General features: G+C 55.2%; 2 protein-coding genes and 2 long non-coding RNA genes across 14 annotated transcripts in view; 1 reads left to right on the top strand and 3 right to left on the bottom strand.

Annotated features, from left to right (window-relative positions):
• Nucleotides 1-5,417, top strand: part of LOC311163580 (zinc finger MYM-type protein 4-like) — a 37,244-nt gene extending 31,827 nt beyond the window's left edge. For all 6 annotated transcript variants that reach the window (XM_084222551.1, XM_084222550.1, XM_084222549.1 and 3 more), the window contains 3 exons: nt 841-1,089; nt 1,993-2,122; nt 3,620-5,417. In XM_084222551.1, coding sequence (XP_084078677.1) covers nt 841-1,089; nt 1,993-2,122; nt 3,620-3,827 — 587 coding nt within the window. In that variant the 3' untranslated portion in view covers nt 3,828-5,417. The remainder of the gene's footprint in view (nt 1-840; nt 1,090-1,992; nt 2,123-3,619) is intronic.
• Nucleotides 5,418-9,352: 3,935 nt separating this feature from the next.
• LOC311163553 (interferon alpha-inducible protein 27-like protein 2A) lies at nt 9,353-11,925 on the bottom strand. 2 transcript variants are annotated; one of them, XM_084222498.1, is made up of 5 exons: nt 11,862-11,925; nt 11,521-11,568; nt 10,413-10,463; nt 9,935-10,096; nt 9,353-9,723 (listed from the first exon to the last, which is right to left on the bottom strand). In XM_084222498.1, exons 1-5 carry the CDS (start codon nt 11,908-11,910, stop codon nt 9,644-9,646), a joined length of 390 nt encoding a protein of 129 aa, XP_084078624.1. In that variant the 5' UTR covers nt 11,911-11,925; the 3' UTR covers nt 9,353-9,643. The 2 variants fall into 2 exon arrangements, with proteins under 2 accessions (XP_084078624.1, XP_084078625.1); XM_084222499.1 differs by lacking the exon at nt 11,862-11,925 and adding an exon at nt 11,829-11,838.
• Nucleotides 11,926-13,219: 1,294 nt separating this feature from the next.
• On the bottom strand, nt 13,220-25,092 carry LOC311163738. 5 transcript variants are annotated; one of them, XR_014616797.1, is made up of 10 exons: nt 24,215-25,092; nt 17,088-17,143; nt 16,780-16,839; nt 16,436-16,498; nt 15,880-15,970; nt 14,884-15,616; nt 14,555-14,610; nt 14,222-14,296; nt 13,865-13,936; nt 13,220-13,418 (listed from the first exon to the last, which is right to left on the bottom strand). It is a non-coding gene; the product is annotated as an uncharacterized lncRNA (long non-coding RNA). The 5 variants fall into 5 exon arrangements; XR_014616798.1 differs by lacking the exon at nt 24,215-25,092 and adding an exon at nt 23,101-23,292; XR_014616799.1 differs by lacking the exon at nt 24,215-25,092 and adding an exon at nt 17,413-17,797 and having other exon boundaries at nt 14,884-15,662.
• On the bottom strand, nt 18,550-20,784 carry LOC311163739. The gene is made up of 5 exons (XR_014616802.1): nt 20,242-20,784; nt 19,902-19,957; nt 19,594-19,653; nt 19,232-19,312; nt 18,550-18,773 (listed from the first exon to the last, which is right to left on the bottom strand). It is a non-coding gene; the product is annotated as an uncharacterized lncRNA (long non-coding RNA).
• Nucleotides 25,093-25,374: the final 282 nt, after the last annotated feature.

Raw genomic sequence — 25,374 nt, 5'->3', positions numbered from 1 at the left:
AACACATTAGTTTTCTTCATCCCTCAAGTTTTAGCTCTTTTTTTAATACAAGTAGCCAGAATTTAATACTGTTTTTGAGATGAGGTACTGCAAAATCTGTGTACAGTTGCACTGATATTTCTCTATTAGTGCTGGAAATACTCCTGCTGAGTTTGGGGCTCACATTAGCAAATCATTGGAATCTTGTCTCAACTCCAAAGTAAGACTTCCCAAATTCTGCAGATACTTTTATTTGGTTTTCAAGCCTGATTATGTGGTTTATAGAGCTGGACACCAGCCCTATGAACACACAACATCTTTAGAGTATCAGTGAAGTTTGAATAATGTTGGTAACTCCACAACTGCCTTTTCATTTAGAAAAATGAACTTTTTATTTAATACAGAAGTAGTCCAATTACCCATAGTTTGCTGCACACAGTGATATTTTTTACAACAAATTTCTTCTAAGCCCCCACATCTCCCTTTCCTGATTTAGGATAATCACAATGGGCTATTTATACACAAAATGGGACATTTTAAACTCATACTTCACATTGTAGGAATTACATGTTGCAGTTGGCTGACTGTGGTTTAATACAGTGAAATTGGGACTTAGTGAGAATCTGCTGGTGTCTGCAGTTCCTTTTTATCCTTCTCTTCAGGTACTGGAAGATCATGCTGTTCCACAGCTTGGTTCTCCATGCTCCCTCTTATGTTTGCCCATGCAGTATTCTGGTTTTATTGAATTACAGTTGCTGATGATAAGTGTGAATTTGACTTGATATGTGGTTCATTAATAGAATGAAAGAGGCTTTATATGCATAAATAACTATTTTCTATTTCTTTGCCCATTCTCTGTAGGTTATATGTTCTCAAGAATTGAAGAGGAACACTTGTGGGAATGTAAGCAGCTGGGTGCATACTCCCCCATCGTTTTGTTGAACACTCTTCTGTTCTTCAACACCAAATACTTCCAACTAAAGAATGTCAGTGAGCACCTGAAACTCTCCTTTGCCCATGTTATGAGGCGCACCCGGACTCTGAAGTATAATACTAAGATGACATATTTACGTTTTTTCCCACCCTTTCAAAAACAAGAGGTAGAATCAGGTGAGTGCTCTCTGATCATTGGTGTTTGGGCAATCACATTTGTGTGGTCTGAATTACAGAATCAGAGAATTCTGTGATTTTATATCATCTGCTTCTCTTTTAAAAATTACTGGGGAGAAATATGTTCTGCAGTAAGCAGAGCTAAGCATATGCTGTTATCCTGAATACATTTGCAGTATTTTTCACTGCTTTAAAGAGAAATTCTCCAAGAGCCAAGGCACCCAGGAAAAATTTACAAAGGTGTCACAGATTTGGCTGCAAATTTGTTTCATAGTCTTTCATAACATCCTCAGCTTGCATAAAGCTCTATTAATACTGCAAGAGTTAAAGGCATTTTCTAAACTCCTTTTCTCAGCACTTCATAATCTTGGGTTTTGCAGGTGCAGACCTTTATTGTGCTTTTTTAATTCCCATATTTGTCCTGGGTCTGTGTGTGGAACAGACCAGGTAGCCCCAGTGGAGGACAACAATATGGGGCTTGCACTCAAAGGCAAAGACACAGATTTTTGTTCTCAAAAACACTCAAAAAAACTCAAAAATTTTGGCACTTGGGAAAAGGAAGTCTTTGATCCTTTTGGCTTCTTCAGTTCATAGCTCCAGTGCATTACATGAATTTGTCTTTAATAAATAAAATTATATCCTCCATATTTTCCTGCTAGTTTTTGTGGGTTTTCCAGATGAGGAATGGGCTGTGGACCTGGCCTGTAGGGTGTGCAGTCCTTGCCCACCCAGCAGATCACACCAGGTGACCGTGGCTGGATGGTGACACGTGACAGAACCGATTCAAGGAGTGGCTTTGGGTGTTATAGAGTCATCACTGGGTGCTGGGCTGAAACACCAGGCCTTGTTTCTGAAGGTGCTGCTTTTCACTGAGCTTCTGTGATGCCATTTTTGTGTATCCAGATAAATTATCAGTAGGCAAGAGGAAACGCAGTGAAGATGAGGAGGTTCCAACAGCAGTGGAAATGGCTGAAAACACAGATAACCCCCTCCGGTGCCCAGTGCGACTTTATGAATTTTACTTATCAAAATGGTGAGTGGCAGAATTTGAGTTTTGGTCTGTGTGTAGATTAGAACAGGCATTTGGGCTAGAAGCCCACTCAGACCTTTTGTGCCTGTGCTGTGGTTCCTCTCCCCAGCTCCCAATCCCTCAGTGGGAGCAGAACAGGAATTCCAGCAGCAGCCCTGCTGTGAGACCCCCCCCAAACAGCTTTTTTTTGTTTGTTAATGATGTTGAGTCAAGAACAAGAGTTACAAAGAGAGATGTATTCTTTAAAAAAATAAATTCTTAGATATAAATGTGAAACATTACTACAGTGCCCATGGCATTCTCATCTCCCTTAATTCCCATACACCCTCCTTGTTGTGAGGAGATTATAACTAATACCCAAGGAACTTCATGTTCCTTCTGAAAGAGTATAGAAGAGTGAATTAGGTAAAAGTCCTGATAAATTTTGCCTGCTGAGATGTGAGATTAACTAGTGTTTAGGAGTTAGGAAGGAGACTATAGCAAGGACAGAGATATAAATCATTTTTCTCTCCTGTTTCTATATAAACTTCAGTTAGATCCTTGAGCAGGTGGAAGGTGATGTTCTTCTCTCTTCAAAGGAAATACACATGTAAAATGAAACAGCATCTCATTAGTGCCAGCTGAAACTCAGATAAATCACCCTCAGAAATGTATCTACTGAGCTTACTACAAATATCCCACTCCTGAGGCAGAGGCAGGCATGCTGCTGTCCAGACTCTTTCTCCATCTTCTTACCTTCCTTGTCTTTACTGGCACATTATTAGAAGTTTTTAATTATTCTTGGGCTGGGAAAGCATTTTCCTGCTCCCCATCACATTTCATAGCTGAGCTCTGCAGTGGTGCAGGCAGCAGTGCAAATTCCCTTTGCTGTTTTGGTGTGATTATCCCAAAACCAGGCAGGAGGGACTTAGAACCCTACCAGAGCCTGGAAGCTGCCTTGGAGTCAGTCAGGCTTTCAGGCAGATGGGCTCAGCATTGCAGCATGGCCAGGCAAGCTGGGATTTAGTTTTATTCACTCTTAAACACCACCAGGTTCAAAAAGCCGTATAAGCTCATCAAATTCAGCTGTTCCTCCACTACAACCCATGTCCCCAAGTGCCACATCCACATGGCTGTTAATTCCCTCCAGGGACAGGGACTCCACCACTGCCCTGGGCAGCTGTGCAGGGCTGGACAACCCTTTCAGTGAAGAAATTTTCACTGATATCCAGTCCAAGCCTTGAGGCCATTTCCAGCAATTCTGGAATCCCAGAACCAGTTTCACTCAGAGATTACACGTGAAATGCATTTATCATTGTACCATTAATTGGCTGACGCTGAAGAACCACTGCTGTAAAGAAGTTACTTTGATTTTCTTTGTTTCTTTGTAAGCAACTAATGGGGAGACAGTGTTGCCATGCCAATGTAACTTTGATTTATTCGCTGACTCTCTCTTAAACTTTTGGTAAGATTGTAAATGCAGCCTGATGTTCCTGAACCTTGTTTCCTTTGCCTTGGCAGTTCTGAAAGCGTGAAGCAGAGGAGTGATGTGTTCTACCTGCAGCCCGAGCGCTCCTGCGTCCCCAACAGCCCCATCTGGTATTCCACATTGCCAATAGACCCAGGAACCTTGGACATCATGTTAACAAGGATTCTTATGGTGAGGGAGGTACACGAAGAACTTGCCAAAGTCAAATCAGAGGACTCTGATATTGAGTTATCAGACTAACTGCAGTGGGGTATTTTCCTTTGAATACACATCAGAAGCACCAAAATGTGAATACGTCCAGCCTTTGGAAAATGTGTATCAAATAAGCCAAGATAACGTCACCTACAGGCAGATTTTGTACCACAGTGGATGTACAAACTGGAACTGGAAGGAAGCAAGCTGTGTAAGCTGCAAATCCCAACGTCCTGCAGCACTGATCAATCCTCAGAAAAAATCCAAGTGGAACTCACCCATTGGATTGGTGCATAAATCCTTTATCTGTTTAGGATTTTTAAAAGTTGTGAGATATTTTTAAGGAAAATGGTTGTGTAAAATCTACCCTCACACTGGTGGGCATGGAGAGCTAGATTGTGGGTGGCTCAGGTGACTTCCCAGCCTGCTGGCTGGCAGCCCTTGCTGCCAGGGAACACGTGGAGATCCTTGAGCTCTTCCAGAGGATACGAGAGAAAGGGGTGAGGTTTAGACAAACAGACACCTTCTGTTATAAATACACCTACACCTACACTTTTATAATTTTTTTTTTTAACTGGGATCAAGTGTTAGGAAGGCAGGAGCCACTGGCCATCCCAAGGGACAACTCTGGCTGCTGTTCACTGGTCACACGAGGCCAGACTCCGCTCCCACTCCGGGCTCACACCAACTCTAGCTGTGTTGGAAGAGGTGCTGCAGGTCAAACTTCTGAGTGACCTTTGGGGAATGTCCAGGAGGGGATGTCCTGGGCTCTGTGCAGAATTCCTTTCCCAGCCCAGTAGCTCTGCAGTCTGTCCATATAACCCAGTGAATACTGTGGTGCGTGGAAAGTTTATTTCCCTTAAGGCAGCTTTCCTTTCTCCTCTTTCCCTACTCCTATGGTTTTGATTCTTTTGTAAGGCAAATCTAGAGAGGGCTTTGTCATTTCAAACAGGAATACACACACACTCTCTTTCTCTTTCCACCTTTGCAACACGGGCAGTGTTGTACAAAGGATGCAGTATTACTTCTGACAACAGAACTGTGGTAGAAAATGACCATGTGTGTTTTTATCCCGCCCCACCCAAAGAGATTTAGTCATAGTGTTGGAAATTGAAAGAGATTTTTTTTTAAGGCTTGGCTGTTACTGAGACTTTTGGAAGAGTAAAGCTCCCATGTGGTGTTTAGAGGACAGGACGTTATCAGATACTGTCTGTATCTCTGTTTTCTCAAGCTCTAGGTGTGTGTTTCTGATGACCAGTGGTCACAAATTCATTGGAAACCCAAGCTATTTTTGAAGAGGAGAATCATATGGTTTTTATCTAGCTCTGGTCAGTTATCCATCTTCTGTAACAAGGATCTGATATTTGAGCTTGTCACTAAAATTTCAAGAGATGAAAATCAACAGCCTTGAATAATATTTCAGGTTTTTTGTTTTGTTTTGGTTGGTTGTTTTTTTTTTGTTTTTTTTTTTTTTTTATTATTATTTTTTTAGCAGTTACAAAAGTAATTTAACAAAAATAAAATCAGAAAGTAGTCTATTGACGTTGTGTACTCGGTAGTCCTGTCCCTGCCTGTAACAGATTTCACTGATGTATTTTTTAATACAGAAAATTATGTGAAAAGTAAAACCTGGCCCTGATTCTGTCTGACCAAAGCCCATCTGTGTCTGTCATTTCTGAGCAAAGGTTCTGCTTTCTCCATGGCCTGGCATTCCCTGGGGAGATGTTTTGGCCACTCCTCAGCACAGGGATGCTCCTGCAGGCTCAGTTCTTGCTCCATGAACACCAACCTGCCCCTCCCCATTGTTACATTGGACAGTGACATTGCAGGCATGGTTTGGATTGGGAAGGTTCAGGGAAAATAAAATCATGCTGGAAAGATCAGTTTGTAGGGGATTAAGAATGTCTGAGGTGTGTCTGCTGCTCACAGGTGTGCCCAGAGCCACAGTGGCTGTAGCACAGGGAGGCTCCAGGAATTCCTGTGTCTCCTGGCAGCTGCTGGGGGTGCTCCCTCCTTCCCTGACCCCCCTGGGAATGGGCAAGGCAGCAGGGAGGGCAGGATGGGGATGGTGTGAAAAATAATCCCAAAGTTGAGTGTTCCTTAATAGACCTTAACAGAAATATCCCCATAAAATAAAGTAGGGTATTTGTACCTAATGAGAAACACTTTTCTTCCTCTGAACATCCTCACTGTTTCCTGTCTGGGAGCACTTTCACTGAGGTCATTTTTTTGCAGGCACTAGAATGAAAGATACTTGCCTTTCACATTCCCTCAGCAAGGCAAGTGAAATCACTTTAACTTTCACTGGCTGAGAGCAGAGTTGTTAAACATTGTGTAAACTCCTTTGTTGTGCTGGCTGTGACATGACAAACATTTCATTGCAGTTCCATGGTAATAATTAACACAGTAAGTAGTTTTAGTTTCTATTTCTCTCCTGCTTGGAGGCCCTTTGGCAATGGTCTGTTTTTCCCAGGATCTGCCTGGGTTGGTTTTGCCTCTTGAGGGATTTCTTGTCAGCTCAAGTTCACTCAGATAACACAAGAAGGATTACCTTGAAGGATTAAAGAATATACAAATTATACACACAGGCTCAAAGTTCTGAACACAGTCTTGTTTGTAATCAACATTTCTGACTGCTGAGCACACCACATTTATTGAGATATTCTTTTAAATAAAAAAATCATGCTTTGTCCTGCTGAATGCCAGAGTTAACTGGGCTGGAAAAGTCCTTTGAGATCATTGAGTCTACCCTGAGACCAGCACCATGGCACTGTGACACATCCAGTCTTAAAGTGTAGTTTCAGTGTAGACAGAGAAGCAATAAAGATGGGCGTGAGAAAGAAAAATGGAAAACTTCCTGCTACAGGGTTCCAGCAGCTGCCAGTGCAGGAGGTGCTCAGTGCAAACCTGCTGCTCCATCCTGCCTTCAGTTCACTGAAGAAGGGAGCTGGGGGCACTCTGAAAGCCACAGAACTGAGTGCAAAAGGAAGTTAGATTACCTTGAGAATTATTCTGCCAACTACTGCTAAAAAAAACACTCCAGGATTTCTCTGGAATAGTTTCCAACTCCTCAGAGACTTAAAACAGCAGCAAAGTCCTCATCACATGCTGCTTCAGTGCCAGGGCTCACAGAGGTGACTCACAGGAATGTGCAATAAAATCATTGTGGTTTTTTTGGTAACAATCTCAGTAACTCCCAGGTCTCCTAAGCAGCAGATTCACTGTTGCCTTAACAACCAAAGGTAACCCAGAGAAACTGCTCCTGCACCCAGTGCTTACTGTGCTCATGACCCTGGTGTGGCTGGAGCTTTGCTCCCCTCAGCACAACAGGTCCCTCCCCATTCTTCCTTGACCTCTTGTCCTTTTTAAACATTCCAGAGGAAAAACAAAGATTTGCTGCCTTCATTAAAGAGCAGCTCCCTGGCAGTACTTCCCCTGTAGCATCATCAGCCTTGTAAGATGTTATGTAAGAAATAAGGTTTGAGCCCTTGAGCTCCCTAGCATTATCTGTTGGGGTTTTTCTTTACCTGTGTATGAGCACCAAAAGTCTGTAAAAATCACAGACTGTTGCTGAGGAGAAAGGCTAGAAGGAGTTTTGGGAGCACTGAAACGGGTGTGTTGTGCCTCTGAGACCTGCAGGTCTTGTCTCATGTTGCCAGAGCTTCACACCTGCAGTGGGTGATGTGGCAGAGGAGTCCCCATGGGCTCCCCTCCTTTGCCTTACAGGGAAATCCCTTTGCTCCAGCCCCACAGAGCTGGGCAGGAAGGACTGACTCTGCTTTTGCATCTTCCCCAGGAAGAAACAATTGGTTTGGAAATGATGGGGGAGTCAAATGGTTTTGCACAATATTACTGTGTTTGTTAGGAAGTTGACCCCAGCCCTTTTTTAGGATTTTTTTAAACCAAGAGAAAAAACCACTCATTTAGTTTGACCACTGGCACCAACTTCTTCCAGCAGCAAAGCTTTAAGAACTTGCCTTTTTATCTTCAGTTCCCCACCACAATCCCAAGGAGCATTCCAGAAGTTTTCTGTTGTGTTGTGCTTTCAGAGGGAACAATTTTGGACATGCCAGGAAGAGAAAGTGGCAGAAGAGCTGTTGCAAGATGCTGGGAATGTGCTTTGGGGAGGCAGGTAATTGATGGTACATGGCAAAACACTAATATAAGTATTAAGACCCTAAGATTAATGGGTTTATATTCCAAACATCTCATTGAGGAGGTCCTTGGTGCTCAGCCACTGGCACCAGTGCTGGCTCTGCTCCAGGGAGCAGATGCAGAATGGTTTTTAAAGTCATAAAGGCTCAAAAGAACTTGGGCAGCTTGGATTCTTCTAGCCACAGAACTGAAATGTCCATTGGACATCACATTGCCTAAGCTGATGGATTTTCAGCAGACATTCAGCTTTTATTAAAGAAACAAGACCTGGGATAACTGACTTGCACCTTTCAGGTGGGAGAAGGGAATTTATGACAATGAAATAGTGAAGTTAGACAGAGGTTTACACCCCACATCTCAAAATGAATGCCAAGAACATGGTTTTAATCATGGAAGATCCAAGTGGATGTGGGCAGCACAAGCCACATGCCCCAGCTTGGTTTTTTTGATTCTTAGTCAGCCTTTGGATATGTCAACACAGGGGCTTGGGCCTGTGAGTGCTGGGCTTTTTATCCTCTCCTCTGCATATTTATAGCACAAACAGCCAGAGCAATTTGCAAAGGTCTTTTTGACCTGCTGGGAGCCAGGGTGCAGCTTTGGAGAGAAGGGTGAGGGTGGTGGCACCTGACCTTTCTCCCCAGCTAAGGCACCAACTCATCCCCCAGCCCCAGCGCACTGACAGATCCCATCACTGTTGAGGATTGATGTCACCCCATGTCTTGTCCCTTCCAACCTGGGTTGTACACTCTGTAAATTGGCCAGACTTTCCTACCTCTTTGGGGCACTATGAGGCAGAATTCCACAGGATGCTTTGCAGCCCCGTGATGACAGGTGCTAAAAAACTGCAAAGTGTTACTTCAGAAGATGTAACTAGGTCAGCAGTGCATCATAACCCATACTAAACAGACATTTTCTCATATGAGAATTTATAGAGTTCAATGTATGGTGTGCAAAAGTGAATTATTGAGACCCTCAGAAGAGTTTTTGTTTCAATCGTATCTGTATTCTGGAAAAGTGATTAAAAACCTTGAACCTTAACAAAAGAGTGCATCCCTCCTCCTTTCCTCTATGACATTGGAATCTAAGAGCAGTTTACAAACCAGTACAGACTCTGAAAGCAGAATCTCACAGATTTCATATGGGGAGGGCTCAGTAGTTTCTAAGCCACAGTTAAAATTGCAGCTGATCACCTGCACAGCAGCACCTGATGGTTCCCACCTGGTGTTCCCACTCACACTTGGTTCTGTTCCTCTGGCCTGGGCTGTAACTTCTTCCCTGCCCCAAACTGAGTGCAGGGCAGCTGGGGGCACCATCAGCCAGCAGCTCAGTCCTGGGGATTGAACACCCCCTGTGCCCTGTCCCCCTCTAATGCCACCATCACCCAAGAGCTGCAGCCACACACAAACACCAACCCTGGTGCAAGCAAAGCACATTTATTGGCTTCAGGGAAATGGCTGCTCATAAGAATCCAAAGCTTTTGAAAGGGGAGGCAGAGCCCTGATGGGTCTGTGGGGGTTTCCCAGCACCTGCATAGAGCATGGCAAGGCCTTGGGATCAGGAACCTGCTTGGCTTCTTGAGGTTTGCTCCTCTGGAGTTGTCTCTTTCTCATCTTCTCATCTCCTTCTCAACTTGTCACCCAAGTTACTTTTCCTTGGGTTTGTCACTTGGGTTTTTATCCTTTTTTGTATTTATCCATTGGAGGTTTCTTTCACTTGGACAGCCAGGCACCAGTTGCTGCACCAGCTGAGCCCAGCCCAATTTTGGCACCAGCAGAAAGACCTGCTGCTCCTGCAAAGACAAATCGAGATGTGAACTCCCAGGAGCATCAGGGCTGCCTGCTGAGTGACCAAGCACCGGGCACAGCCAGCCAAGGACCCCTCCTGGGCAGGGAGAGCCCAGAGAGCTTGGAGCAATGCAGACCAGGGAGGAGTTAAAGGGCTGCTTTGGCTCTGGAGCCAGCATGGTTTCCCTGCCGTGCTCCCCTGCCCTCCCCACTCACCGATGGACTGCAGCACAGCCACGGTGCTGCCAGCAGCCACTCCGCCGCCGTTGGCGATGGCAGCTGCCGACATCATCTTGGCAGCGACGGAGCCGGCGGCGATGCCGGCCCCGGTGAACCCCAGCGCGCCGAGGAACGCCGGAACGCCAATCAGTAGCAATCCTGCAGGGAGGACAGAGCAGTGTCAGGGTGCTCTCTGTGGCCCACATCTCCCCCTGCCACCTGCACCAGAACCGGCCGCCCCCAAAGCACCCAGGGACCAGAGCGGGGAGCGAGGGCTGGGGCTGCAGGGGCAGACAGATTGCAGGCAGATTTCCACTCCAGGAGGGCCAGAGCTGCCCCTTCTTCTCCCACATGCACCCCAAATCTGCCCAGCCCTGGTACTTGCAGCCCCCAGTCCAGACCAATCCTCAGGACCCCATGGAGCTGGAACCAGGCAGTGAACCCCAGCACTGCTCACCCAGTGCCAGACCCTTACCTGCTCCCAGTGTGGCTCCAATGACAGTTCCAATGACACTTCCATTCTCCCCTGAAAAAGAAAATGGCAGGAGGAGAGGAAGAACATGAGCATGGACTGCAAAGCTCGCCTGAGCAGCAGCAGCTCCTTCAGCCTCCCCTTGCCTTCAGGCCCTGAAGACCCCTGGGAAGAGGGCTCTGGTGGGATGGGTCCCAGTGTCCCCCCCCAGGTTGGGAGGAACAGGGAGAAGGGGCACACCCCTGCTGTGCCCTGCCCACCCACTGCCCACCACCAACCCAGAACAGCACAGGACACACAGCCTGCATCAGCCCAGTCTGTCACCTGCACTGCCCAGACGGCCCCTGTGCCCACAGCCACCCCTGAGCACGCAGCTCCTGTATTTAGACACATGGCCAACCCATGTATGCCTCAGACCCAGAGCCCTCAGTGGCTGGAGGATGCTCAGGCTGGTGTTTTGGGGGTGTGTGCCCTTTTTGGGTGATGGGATGCTCCAGGATACAGCCGAGGCTCAGTGGTTTGGGCTGCGGGGGCACCTGAAAGGCTGCACCCCACTAAGGGTGTCCTCAATCTGTGCCACAGAGTTGGTCTGGAATGAGCTCTGCTCCCTGAGCACACCCAGCCCCTTTCTGCTCTCCATTTCCACCTCTGACCACTGCTGCCAGTGGACACAGCAGTTCTTGCCACAGAGCAGTCACCTGCCTGCACAGCCCCTGATGCCCTCAGCCCTGACCCCTACCCCAGCGGGTCCTGGCTCTTCCCACCACATTGGGATGGATCCCTTTCCCACGGTTTGGGCACATTCAGACCAGTGATGGCTTCAAGGGCTGCTTTGGCTTCAGAGTAAACCCAGGGTCCAACCCCGTGTTCCACCCAGCACAGCCCAGCCCAGCCCACCTGCAATAAAGCCCCTCCCAGCTGGAGCCCCGTGCCCTGTGCCAGGCAGGATGGGGTCCCAGAGGCAGCAGCAGCTCTCCCAGCGCCGCGCTCCTTCAGCCCTGCAGATGCTCGGGAGGAGAGGGGAGAACGGACGAACCCCACTGTCCCCGTCCCCCCAGTATCTGTTCCCCGTTAGGGCCCATGCCCCCACCCCACGAGCCTCCCAACCTACCCATGGTCGTCTGGCCAGGAGCGAGAGCTGCGATGAGTCTGCTCGTACCTTGGGAAGCAAAAACAAGATTTTTTTCCGTAGGCAGCAGGTAGCATTAGCGGGGCTTTACTGCCCTGCGAGATCACGCCAGCCATCCCTCTCCCACCCAGGAACGCTCGCCCCCTGCCCTTAAAAGCAGAGACGATCCCCCCCCCACCTTCCCCGGCTCCTGCCCGGCCGGGTTTTGGTGGCTGCTCCGCCGGCACAGCGAGGGGAGCGCCCCCCCGTTACTGTCCCCCCCTCAGAGAAAGGCTGCTGTCCCCACACACCCACACGGGACCGCAGCACCCCACGCCACCAACCTGTCCTGTGTTTACTGTGCTCTGAGGCGCCCAGGACTGCAGAAAACATCGATCTAGGGTGTGTCCTGTCAGCTGATTTACGAGAAATTCTAAAGCCGATAGCTCAGTTTTGCTTTCTGGTTAATCATTGGCGGTGCTGTCTGTGCTACAGCAGGGCTGGGGCTCTCCCGTCCTCGGGGTCGCACCCTGGCCATGCCCTCTCAGGGAGCCCTTTCGCCCCGACGGGACCTGCGGGAGCTGAGGGGGAAGGACGCGCCGGGCTGGGGCTGCTCAGGCTGTGCCAGGGCTCCTCCTGTGCCTTCACGGGGCGTTTGCCCAGCAGGTGTGGGACCGATGAAACTCCGCGGCTCCAACGAGCACCCACAGCAGTTTGGTGAGCAGAGCTGAAGCCGCTCTGCCTCCTCCCCACTGGGCATCCTCAAAAACCAGTCAAAACCCCTCTCTGCACCCCCCATTTGCTGCTGCTGCAGCTGAGCTGGGTCAGGATGCACCAAGTAATTTCCCTGTCCCCCTGTACCCCACAGGACCCCCAAAATCAACATGTCCCTGTCCATTTGTCAGAGCAGTGCTGAAGGCTGGTGCAGTTAGGCATGCATAGGGGGCACCCACCCCCCACACCCCCATGCCCCTGCCCAACTTATTAGCAGTGACTCAGCACCAGGAGCTGCATCCACACATGCTACAGCTCCCTGCAAGGAGCCCCCGGGTGCAAAACCCAGCCTCACATCACTGTCCCTGCTCACAGCACCCACAGGCAGCAGTCACTGCTCAGTGCCAGCCCTGAGACACCAACCATTGCTGTGAGCCACCACGGTGGCTGCCATCACAGCCGTGCTCCCCTCAGGATGCTCTGCCAGCAGCCCAGGAGCTCCCCCATGGCTGGGCCCCAGGGATCCGGCCCTGAGGATCCCACACACGGCTCCCAGGAGCCAAGACAAGTGCCCAGCCCAGCAGGAGCAGTGGGCACAGCGTGTCTGGCAGGAGCAACACCCCTGTCCCACCCCACATCAAACAGAGTGGGTGTCCTGAGCCCGAGGCTGCAGAGATGCACCCACTCCACCCCTGGGGCTCTGCCAGCCCTGCAGTGCAGTGCCATGCTGCCCTGAGGATTTGCTGCAGCAGTGCTGGGGTCCCAGGGACTGCCAGGACTGTCAGGCTGCAGTGGGAGCCAGGTCCTGGCTGTGCAGGGGGACAGGGAGCAAGGCTGGAAACACTGCCTGTGCGATCCCTTCCTGGAGCACAGGAATTCCGCAACTGCAGGGCAGGAACCTGAGCCGTGACACACACCAAGCACCACCACACACACCCACATCAGCAATGCACTTTTATTAAAGGTTTCAAACACATTTATTGCTCAGGGCAATCCAAAAATTTGAATGGGCAGCTTGGGGCCTGTGGAGGTTTTCCAGTTCCAGAAGTAGGAAGACACAAATCAAGCCAATTGGAAGGAAGATAATTATCTTCTGTTTACCGGCAGTGGGCACCAGGAGTTCTTCCAATGGACTGCATGATGTCTGCTGCTGCTTGCAGGGCAGAGTCAGTTCTTACGTTTCTCGTCTATAAAGACAGGAGTGTCATGCCCCAGAAGCATTGAGGCTGCCTGCTGATGGACAAGCACAAGCCAGGGACAGCCAACAATGTCTCTCCAGCAAGAATCTCCTCAGTCTGTGCCACAGAGATGGCCTGCAGTCAGCTCTGCTCCCTGAGCACATCCAGCCCCTTTCTGCTCTCCATTTCCACCTCTGACCACTGCTGCCAGTGGACACAGCAGTTCTTGCCTCAGAGCAGTCACCTGCCTGCACAGCCCCTGATGTCCTCAGCCCTGACCCCTACCCCAGCGGGTCCTGGCTCTTCCCACCACATTGGGATGGATCCTTTTCCCACGGTTTGGGCACATTCAGACCAGTGATGGCTTCAAGGGCTGCTTTGGCTTCAGAGTAAGCCCAGGGTCCAACCCCGTGTTCCACCCAGCACAGCCCAGCCCCCCGGCCCTCCCCACTCACCAGCTTCAAAAATGAAAGAAGAAGATCCCTTGTCCTTGATAATTTTGAAGGTTATCTTGCCTTTACGTATCGCTGCTCCGGGGAGGAGAGAGAAGCGTTTAGGTTGCTCGCTGTGACCCACATCTCCCCCTGCCCCCTGCACCAGAGCCAGCCACCCCCAAAGCACCCAGGGACCAGAGCGGGGAGCGAGGGCTGGGGCTGCAGGGATGGGGACACCCATGGGCGGCAGGAGAGGAGCAGCGTGCAGGGCTGCAGCAGCGGGGGCAGGCAGATTGCAGGCAGCGCCCAGAGCTGCCCCTTCCCTCAGCAGCAACACAAGAGAACCCAAACGCTGCTTATCCCGTGCCAGAGTCTCACCTATAATTGTAATTCCTGCCATGACTATCAATAATTCAACGGCCTTTATAATTCCAAGGATGGCTGCAAGTGGAACTAAGGAGGAAAATGACAAAACGGCAGCAGTGTAAGCAGTAAAGACCCCCTCCCGGCTGGAGCCCCGTGCCCTGTGCCAGGCAGGGCAGGGTCCCAGAGGCAGCAGCAGCTCTCCCACTACCACCCTCCTTCAGCCCTGCAGAGGCCCCGGAGGAGAGGGGAGAAGGGGCGAACCCCAGGGTCTCTGTGCCCCCCCCCCCACTCCGGTCTGTCCCACTGCAGGTCCCGCGCCCCCACCCCACCAATCTCCCAACTTACGCATGCTGGGCTGGGCGGGAGCGAGAGCGGCGATGGGTCTGCTCTAATGCCCGTACCTTGGGGAAGGAGAACAGGATTTGTCTGCATAGGCAGCAGGTGGGATCAGTGGAGCTTTGCTGCCCTGCACGATCACCCCCAGATACCCTCTCCCACCCAGCTGGCCACCCCAGCCCCTTAGAAACAGAGACAAACCCCCCCCCCCCAACCCCCCCCCAAACTCCTGTCCGGCCCAGGGCTCAGTGGCTGATCCACCGGCACAGTGAGGGCAGCAGCCACCCGTTACTGTCCCCCGGTCAGAGAGAGAAAGGCTGTGTTCCCCAAAAACCCACCTCGGGACTGCAGCGCCCTAGGACAGCACCTGCCACCAATCCTTTTGTGCCTATTGTGCGCCGAGGAGCAATGGCGACGGCCGGAAATATGACGTGAGCCTTCGAATATTCCAGAACTTTCTGAAACTCCGGGCTCACTTTCCCTGTCTCCTTAACTCTTGATGTTGCTGCCTCTGCTAGAGCAGGATGGGGGCTCTACGACACTCGGGACTGGGTGTCCTGAGCCCGAGGCTGCACAGATGCACCCACTCCACCCCTGGGGCTCTGCTGGCCCTGCAGGGCCGTGCCATGCTGCCCTGAGGATTTGCTGCAGCAGTGCCGGGGTCCCAGGGACTGCCAGGACTGTCAGGCTGCACTGGGAGCCAGGTCCTGGCTGTGCAGGGGGACAGGGAGCAAGGCTGGAAACGCTGCCTGTGCAATCCCTTCCTGGAGCACAGGAAATCCGCAGCTGCAGGGCAGGAACCTGAGCCATGACACACACCCAAGTACCACAATGCAGACATGCCAGCACTGTTCATTTATTACTTATTCACTGCTTGACTCCAAATCACTGAAAGCAGAAGCTGTGGGAGGGATTGGACTTTCCAGCACCAGCCGTTTGAAGATGAATCCATGTGCTTGGAAGGAAGGGATCTTGCCTTTGCTCCCTTGCATTGAGCATAGGGAGCTGTTTCTGCACCAGCATGCAATCAGCTGCTGCCCTAAGGGCAGAGGCAGGCCATTCATGCTGCCCCTGCAAAGACAGAGGTGTGATGCTCCAGGAGCATTGAAGCTGCCTGCTGAGGGACAAGCATGAGGCAGGAACCTGAGCCATGATGCACACCAGGCACCACCACACCCACCCACACCAATAATGCACTTTTATTAAAGCTTTCTCAGGATTTATGGCTCAATGCCATCCAAATGTGTTAAAGGGGCAGCTGCTGGCCAGTGAGGGCATTCTAGTTCATGTTGTGGGAAGACATGAAGCCGGCTGCTTGAAAGGAAGTAAATCACCTTCTGTTCACTGGCCATAGTAATCAGTCTTTCTTCTTCTGGTCAGCACGGCATTGGCTGCAGCCTGGGGGGCTGGCCTTTTTTTGCGCCCCTACAAAGACAGGAGTATCAGTTCCCAGAAACATGCTGATAAGCAAGCACAAGCTGATAAACAAGCTGCTGATAAACAAGCACGACCCAGGGAGAGTCAAGAATGTCTCTCCAGCAAGAATCTCCTCAGTCTGTGCCACAGAGATGGCCTGCAGTCAGCTCTGCTCCCTGAGCACACCCAGCCCCTTTCTGCTCTCCATTTCCACCTCTGATGCTGCCAGTGGACACAGCAGTTCTTGCCACAGAGCAGTCACCTGCCTGCACAGCCCCTGATGCCCTCAGCCCTGACCCCCTACCCCACCGTGTTCTGGCTCTTCCCACCACATTGGGATGGATCCCTTTCCCACAGTTTGGGCACATTCAGACCAGTGATGGCTTCAAGGGCTGCTTTGGCTTCAGAGTAAGCCCAGGGTCCAACCCCGTGTTCCACCCAGCACAGCCCAGCCCCCCTGCCCTCCTCACTCACCAGGATCACCATGTGCACCCCCGGCATTCGCAGAGGCCTCCATGGGCTGATTCACTGCAACTGCTGCAGGGAGGGCAGAGCAGCGCCAGGGTGCTCGCTTTGACCCACATCTCCCCCTGCCCCCTGCACCAGAACCGGCCTCCCCAAAAGCACCCAGGGACCAGAGCAGGGAGCGTGGGCTGGGGCTGCAGGGATGGGGACACCCATGGGCGGCAGGAGAGGAGCGGCGTGCAGGGCTGCAGCAGCGGGGGCAGGCAGATTGCAGGCAGCGCCCAGAGCTGCCCCTTCCCTCAGCAGCAACACAAGTGAAACCGAGCGCTGCTCATCCCGTGGCAAATTCTCACCCAAAATTGCAGCGCCTATGACAAGTACCGCGAGGTATGCCACGGCAACTGGAAAAAAGCCTAAGAAAGAAAATGACAAATGGGCGGGTGTGTGTGGCGCTGAAGCTACTCCCAGCTGGAGCCCCGTGCCCTGTGCCAGGCAGGGCAGGGTCCCAGAGGCAGCAGCAGCTCTCCCAGCGCCGCCCTCCTTCAGCCCTGCAAAGGCCCTGGAGGAGAGGGGAGACGGGGCGAACCCCAGAGTCTCTGTGCCCCCCCGATCTGTTCCACGCCAGGGTCCGTGCCCCCCGCCCCCGAGCAACACAACTTACTCATGGACAGGTAGACAGGAGCGAGATCTGCGATGAGTCTGCTCTAATCCCGGTATCTTGGGAAGCAAGAACAAGATTTTTTTGCTTGGCCGGCAGGTCGGGTCAGCGGGGCTTTGCTGCCCGTCACGATCGCCCCCAGGCACTCCCCTCTCACCCAGGAGACCCCGGCCCCTTCCCCTCACAAGAAGAGACCCCCCCCCCCCCCCAGCCCCGCCCAGGCTCCTGCCCGGCCGGGTTTTGGTGGCTGCTCCGCCGGCACAGCGAGGGGAGCGGCCCCCCGTTACTGTCCCCCCTCAGAGAAAGGCTGCTGTCCCCACACACCCACCGCGACACTCTACGACACCAAAGTCTTGTTTATGCTCTGAGGGTCCAATGGCGTTCGAAAAATCTCCCTCCAGGCGGGGCAGCTGTGGATCAGCTGATTTACGAGAAATTCTAAAGCGGATCGCTGAGTTTCACTCCCTTCTTAACTCTAGATGGTGCTGTCTGTGCTAGAGCAGGGCTGGGGCTCTCCCGTCCTCGGGGTCGCACCCTGGCCATGCCCTCTCAGGGAGCCCTTTCGCCCCGACGGGACCTGCGGGAGCTGAGGGGGAAGGACGCGCCGGGCTGGGGCTGCTCAGGCTGTGCCAGGGCTCCTCCTGTGCCTTCACGGGGCGTTTGCCCAGCGGGTGTGGGACCGATGAAACTCCGCGGCTCCAACGAGCACCCACAGCAGTTTGGTGAGCAGAGCTGAAGCCGCTCTGCCTCCTCCCCACTGGGCATCCTCAAAAACCAGTCAAAACCCTTCTCTGCACCTCCCGTTTGCTGCTGCTGCAGCTGAGCTGGGTCAGGATGCACCAAGTAATTTCCCTGTCCCCCTGTACTCCACAGGACCCCCAAAATCAACATGTCCCTGTCCATTTGTCAGAGCAGTGCTGAAGGTTGATGAAGCTGGATCGGTGTAGGGGGAGGGGGCCACCCACCTCCCACACCTCTGCCCACCTCATTTGCACTGACTCAGCATCAGGCTCCCTGCAAGGAGCCCCTGGGTGCCAACCCAACCTCACCCCACTGTCCCTGCTCACAACACCCACAGGCAGCAGGGTCACCATCCCATGCCACCCCTGAGACACCAACCATTGCCATGACTCACCACCGTGGCTTCCACCACAGCCATGCTCCCCCCAGGATGCTCTGCCAGCAGCCCAGGAGCTCCCCCATGGCTGGGCCCCAGGGATCCGGCCCTGAGGATCCCACACACAGCTCCCAGGAGCCAAGACAAGTGCCCAGCCCAGCAGGAGCAGTGGGCACAGCGTGTTTGGCAGGACCAGCACCCCTGTCCCACCCCAAATCAAACAGAGTGGGTGTGCAGGGGGACAGGGAGCAAGGCTGGAAACACTGCCTGGAGCACAGCACATCCCCAGGTGCAGGACAGGAACCTGAGCCATGATGCACACCAAGCACCACCACACAGACACCCTGGTGCTGCCCATTTATTGTTTAACGTGAATTTGTAAGTAAAATCGATCCAAAGCATTCAAAGCAGAAGCTGTGGAAGGGATTTCGCGTTCCACCACTGGCCATTTGAAGGCGAATCCAGTGCTTGGAAGGAAGGAATCTTGCTCTTGTTCCCTTTCATGGATCATAGAGAATCATTATGCGATGGGTGGCTGCCCTAAGGGCAGAGTCAGGCCATTTATGCTGCCCCTGCAAAGACAGAAGTGTATTGTTCCAGGAACATCAACGCTGCCTGTTGAGGGACAAGCATGAAGCAGGGACATCCAATGACTTCTCCTGGGCAGGAGAGGCAAGGGCCTCTATGGAATGTGTCAGGGAGCTGGCCTGCAGTCAGCTCTGCTCCCTGAGCACACCCAGCCCCTTTCTGCTCTCCATTTCCACCTCTGACCATTGCTGCCAGTGGACACAGCAGTTCTTGCCACAGAGCAGTCACCTGCCTGCACAGCCCCTGATGCCCTCAGCCCTGACCCCCCACCCCAGTGGGTCCTGGCTCTTCCCACCACATAGGGGGTTTATTCCTTTCCCACAGTTTGGGGAGATTTGAACCAGTGAGGAGTTAAAAAACTAGTATGGCTTTAGAGCAAGCAGAGGGTGCAACCCCATGTTCCCTTCCAGGACCGCTCAGATCTTCTGCCCTCCTCACTCACCAACTGTGAGAATGAAGGCAGCAGCCTTGGTCTTGCTAACCCCCGCTGCAGCGATGGCCACTGGTGCACCACTTGCCACGGCTGCAGGGAGGACAGAGCAGTGTCAGGGTGCTCGCTGTGACCCACATCTCCCCCTGCCCCCTGCACCAGAACCGGCCGCCCCAAAAGCACCCAGGGACCAGAGCGGGGAGCGAGGGCTGGGGCTGCAGGGACGGGGACACCCATGGGTGGCAGGAGAGGGGCAGCGTGCAGGGCTGCAGCAGCGGGGGCAGGCAGATTGCAGGCAGCGCCCAGAGCTGCCCCTTCCCTCAGCAGCACAACCAGCAAAGCTGAGCACTGCTCCCCCCGTGCCCCACACTCACCTATGAATGCAGCTCCAATGATGAGTCCCACTAAGAATGCAACTCCAATGCATTTCAAACCTGAGAAGGAAAGGGACACAAAGGCAGGAGTGTGGGCACTAAAGCTACTCCCAGCTGGACCCTCGTGCCCTGTGCCAGGCAGGGCAGGGGCTCGCTGGCAGCAGAAGCTCTGCCAGAGCCGCCCGCATTTAACCCTGCAGAGGTCCGGGAGGAGAGGGGAGAAGGGGCGAACCCCAGGGTCTCTGTGCCCCCCCGATCTGTCCCACATCATCACCCATGGCCCCCACCCCACAATCCATCCAATTTACTCATGGTGGGCTGGCCGGGAGTGAGATCTGCGATGAGTCTGCTGTAATCCCGGTACCTTGAGAAGCAAGAACAAGTTTTTTTTGCGTAGGCAGCAGATGGGGCCAGCTTTGTTGCCCGGTGTGATCGCCCCCAGCCGCCCCTCTCCCACCCGGGAGACCCCGGCCCCCTCCCCTTAAAAGCAGAGATCCCCCAGTCCCGCCCCGGCTCCTGCCCGGCCGGGTTTTGGTGGCTGCTCCGCCGGCACAGCGAGGGGAGCAGCCCCCCGTTACTGTCCCCCCTCAGAGAAAGGCTGCTGTCCCCACACACCCACACGGGACCGCAGCACCCCACGCCACCAACCTGTCCTGTGCGTACTGTGCTCTGAGGCGCCCAGGACTGCAGAAAAGTACGAGCAAGGGTGTGTCTGGTCAGGTAATTTCCGAGAATTCTGAAGCCGATCGCTCAGTTTCGCTTTCTGGTTAATCATTGACGGTGCTGTCTGTGCTAGAGCAGGACTGGAGCTCTCCCGTCCTCGGGGTCGCACCCTGGGGGTGCCCTCTCAGGGAGCCCTTTCGCCCCGACGGGACCTGCGGGAGCTGAGGGGGAAGGACGCGCCGGGCTGGGGCTGCTCAGGCTGTGCCAGGGCTCCTCCTGTGCCTTCACGGGGCGTTTGCCCAGCAGGTGTGGGACCGATGAAACTCTGCAGCTCTAAGGAGCACCCACAGCAGTCTGGAGATAAGAGCTGGAGCGCTCTGCCTGCCTCCTCCCCAGCGGGCATCCCCAAAAACCGCCCGAAGCTCCTCCCTGCACCCCCCGTTTGTCCCGCTCCCTTCAGCCACTCCTCAGCCCGAGCCCGCTCGGGACAGGGCGGCGGCAGCGCTCAGGGCCAGCGGGTGCCGTGGCTCATGCGCCGCTGCAGCTGGTTGAAGGGGACCAAATCCAGTTGCAAGTTGATCTGGTTCCTTTTTACCAGCCCCAGGGACGCATCGTCTCTCCGGAGGTTTCGTCTGGTCGCTGCTGGTGATGGAGGCTCCCGGCGTGGGGGTCCCAGCCCAAAAATACATACTTCTTAACATTCCATAGCACCGGCCGGCTCCATATGGGCATATGAAGAAGTATGTAGGGTTGGGAGGGAGAGCCGCAGGGCTGGGGGCACAGGGCACGGGGCTGCCCCTCTGCCGGCCGTGTCCTCCAGCCCCAGCGAGATCCTGGAAGGAGTCAGTGGCCATGGTGAATCCCGAGACTGGGCAGGGGCTTTGGGGAGCACCTCCTGCCCACCCGCAGTCCCATGGGCGTCTGCCCGGTGCAGCCCAGGTGGAGGCACTGCCCGGATGGCCCCTGTGCCCGCAGGCACCCTGCAGCTCCTTCTGTTTGGGGCCATGGCCAGCCCATGTGTGCCTCGAACCCAGAGCCCCTCGGCAGCTGGAGCGTGTTCAGGCTGGTGTTTTGGGGGGTTTTGGTTGCCCTTTGAGGGTGCTGGGATGCTTTGGCATGCTGCTGAGGCTCAGTGCTGTGGGCTGTGGGGGCACCTGTGGAGCTGCATCTGGGAGGAGAAAGGGACACAGCCAAGGGCCGTGTCTTGTGACCCCACACGGGCCAGCATGGATGGATGGCAGAGATGGGTGCCTGTGCCTGCAGCCACTTCCACAGGGGAATCCTCCTTGGCCCTGGCTCTTGGCTTGGCAGGGTTCCCCCCTGCTGCTGCTGCTGCTGCTGTGCTGGGTCAGGATACACCAAGTCATTCTTCTGTCCCCCTGCATCCCCACTCCACATCCCCAAATCTGTCCATGTGCCAGAGTAGTGGTTCAGGCTGGTGCACATGAAGTCAGTGTAGGCTGGCACCCACCTCCTACACCCCCATGCCCCTGCCCATCTCGTTGGCAGGGCCAGGAGGAGGACACAGGACTCTGGCCCCCTCTCACCCCCTCCCCACCCAGCAGCTCTGGACTGGGAAGGCTGGAGGTGCCTTTGCCCATGGGAGGTGGGATTCAGCTGACAACTCAGAGGCTTGACAGTCTGAGGGGACTGTGGGGGCTTCCCATGCCCAGCACAGCTCAGCCATGGCAGGGTGACCTTAGGGATAAACCCTGACTTCAGTGACCTTCTCAGCCCTAAATCTGCAGTTGGAATGGGACAATGGCAGGTACAGGGGGTGTTCCTGGGTTCCCAGGGCTGCCCCCTCTCAGGACAGGGGAGTGAGGGGTGCATGGGGGTCTGGCTGTGGGCAGGAGGGGCTGGCTGGACACGGCATGGCCGTGACTCAGCACCAGGAGTCGTGGCCACACGCACCGCAGCTCCCTGCAAGGAGCCCCCGGGTGCCAAGTACAGCCTCACGTCACCAGCCCAGCTCACAGCAGCCACAGGCAGCAGTCGCTGCTCAGTGGCCCCCAAGACACCAACCACTGCTGTGGGGCACAGCATGACACAGCCAGGATGCTCTGCCAGCAGCCCAGGAGCTCCCCCATGGCTGGGCCCCAGGGATCCGGCCCTGAGGATCCCACACACGGCTCCCAGGAGCAAAGACAAGTGCCCAGCCCAGCAGGAGCAGTGGGCACAGCGTGTCTGTCAGGAGCAGCACCCCTGTCCCACCCCACATCAAACAGAGTGGGTGTCCTGAGCCCGAGGCTGCAGAGATGCACCCACTCCACCCCTGGGGCTCTGCCAGCCCTGCAGGGCTGTGCCATGCTGCCCTGAGGATGTGCTGCAGCAGTGCCGGGGTCCCAGGGACTGCCAGGACCACAAGCTCACGGCTGCACCTACTCTGAAACCGCTAAGCCAAGGCTCTCACATCGCAGCCGAGTTCATCTCCAGTCACCTCGGCTGACCTTGGGCAGCCTCCCAGTGCTGGGTGTTAAAGACACCCCAGCCTGAGTGGCCCATGCAGCCCCAGCCCATGGCACTGCTCCCCCAGCCCTCAGCCGGGCTCTGCCGGTGACCTTGGAGGGCTGCACCCAGCTCCAGGGGATGCTCATTGCATCCAGGCCACCTGGTGTCCCCCGCTCCAGCCCGGCCCCCCCTGCCTGCTCCCACCACCCCTCCTTGCCCCTACCACAGACCGGTTCTATCCCACTGCCCTCTCTGTGCCCAGACATTCCCTGTCATCGCCGCCACCAACCCCTCTGCAGCCCTGGGCGTGCCCCCCACCACCGAAGGCATCCCCGAGCTCTCCCCAACCCCAGTGCTGCATTTTGCAGCTGTAGACCCCGAGCCGAAACCCACCAGGAAGCTGTGGCCTGGGGCAGCCCCTCTTCCAGGAGTTCTCCATGCCCGCAGACCGGCTGTGAGTCCCCGGCCAGGGCAGCCCCCCGTGTTCTCTACATGCCCTGAGAGCAGCTCCGTGCCCAGACAGGGTGGTTTGTGGGCACCAGGCGGCTTTGCAGGGGGAGGTGGAGGAGCTGGGGGGCTGCCGAGGCCGGCCGTAGTGGCACCCACGCGCCCGCAGGCACCCAACAACCCCAGCTTGGCTATAAAAGGAAGAGTCTTTTTTTTTTCCCTGGCTCCGCCAGCGCCGCGTCCCTGGCCGAGCTCTGCAGCCGCTGCCCCGCAGGGGCCTTTCCAAGTTTTCCCATCCAGCGCTGCCCCCCCAGCCGGCTTCCCTCGGCTCATCCATCCCCGGCAAACCCACTGCAGCAGCTGCTGAGTGACTTATAAAACACCAAGAGGCCCAGCAAGCAGGAGGGAGGTGGGTGCAAGGGGAACGCTGGCACAGGGTGCCCGGGGAAGCGCCCCGGCTCCCGTCCTGCCGTCCCTTCGCCCGGCATTGCCCGTGTCGGGGCGGTGGGCGCATGACCCTGCTGCACCCGGCCGTGGTGGTCAGCACTTCCCTCCGTGCGAGTCCGAAATGCGATGCCGAGGTGCCCAGAAGTTGGGTTTCCCACCCTATCCCGCAGGCGTGGGGTGTCCCCACTTTGCGTGGCGGAGGGAACCCGGCTCCCTGGGGAGGGGGCGACCGGCCCCGCTGCAGGGGGACACCCGCAGGCAGAAGGGCCGAGTGCTGCCCGCAGAGCCGAGCATTCACCACCCAGGACCCCTCTGCAGCCGGGACCTGCCGGGGGGGCCCAGCGTCCCCCCAGCCACACAGGGACTTGCTGCCACCCCCCGCTCCGCCGCCTACACCCGGGCTGGCCCCAAGCAGGGGGGGCTGCGGTGTCCCCCTCCCCAGGGTGTCCCCTCCCCGCCCACGCCGAGCCGCTGCCGGCGCCCCGCAGCAGGAGCATCCCCGGCCCCGGCGGGCTCAGCACCGGCCGGGCTCGCTGAAGGTTAAACCTTGGCGGCGGGGAAAGCCCCGCTGCCCCCCGCAGACCCCGCACCTCCCGCCCGCAAGGCCACTCACGGTCCTGGAGGTGACACCGGCAGCAGCAGGCTGGGCTGGCGGCAGCGAGCTGCGGTGACACCCGGCACGAGCACGCTGCTTCCCTGCTCGCCTTGACTTTGCCACAGGACTCCTCCGGCTCGTCCGCAGGAGCTTGCAGCATCCTCCAGTTCAGCGGGAGAAGTTCCTCGCCAGGGAGGGAGGGAGGAGGGAGGGATTTAAGGCAGACCCTGCCGGGGATGCAACATCTACGGGTGCAGTTGAAGACCCCTCGCTCGCTGGGCACCCCAAAGCTCCCTCCTCGCTCTCCCCCATCCTGGTCTCGGTGTCCCGGCACATGTGCCCGACTCGGGTGATCTCTGCTGAGAAACCCTCTCCCTCCCGGACAGAGACAGCCAGGGCTGCCACCAGCACGCAGACAGCCGGCCAGCTCTGCCACCTGCCCCACGCCCCCCGGGTGCCCGCGGGGGTCCCAAAGCCATATCGTGGGGCAGCCGGCACACACCACTGGCCCAGCAGCAGCCCAGGGCAGCTCGAGGGCAAAACAGAGCTCGTGGAGTGCGTGTAAAACCTGTCACCACCTCAGCCACACGAGATTCCCATGGCCAGGGGACCCCGTGGGGATGGAGGTCCCTGGGTTGCCCCAGGCCACCCGCTTGGGGTGTCCCCAACCACAGGGCGGTTGTTCCAGCATCCTCAGCTGCCAAGTCCGGGGGTACAGGGCTGCTCTGCCCACCCGGAGCCCCGCCTGTCCTACCTGCGGAGAGCTGGCAGGGCAAGGGGGACCCCCTGCCCGGGGCAGGATGCTGGGAGACACCTTAGCGTGGTTCCCAAAGGGAAAAGCCAGGGCCAGCAGCGTGGCATCCCTCCCGCGGCGGTCCCGGCGGCTCCCTGCCTGCCACGACACCCTCCCCACCCCGGGTGCGCTCTGTTTGCCTGCTATTTTTGGCAGCCTCCTAAGAGCTCCTCTCAGGCTATTAATAATGAGAGTGAGAAATTCGTTTGGCCTCTCCTATATAAGGAAAGGTAGAGGCTTAGAGGCAGCTAAATATACTGGCGCGTGCGGGAGCGAGCGGGGAGCCTTTGGCACCGCGTGTGGAAAAGAGCTTGTTTGAACAATGGAAAGACGGACTCACTCGGAGCACGGGGCCCCGCCTGGACCGACGGGCGGACGGAGGGAT

Source organism: Fringilla coelebs (genome assembly GCF_963513975.1).
Source record: "Fringilla coelebs genome assembly, chromosome: 28".
NCBI classification, from domain to species: Eukaryota; Metazoa; Chordata; class Aves; order Passeriformes; family Fringillidae; genus Fringilla; species Fringilla coelebs.
This window is presented reverse-complemented; position numbering and strand designations above follow the sequence as displayed.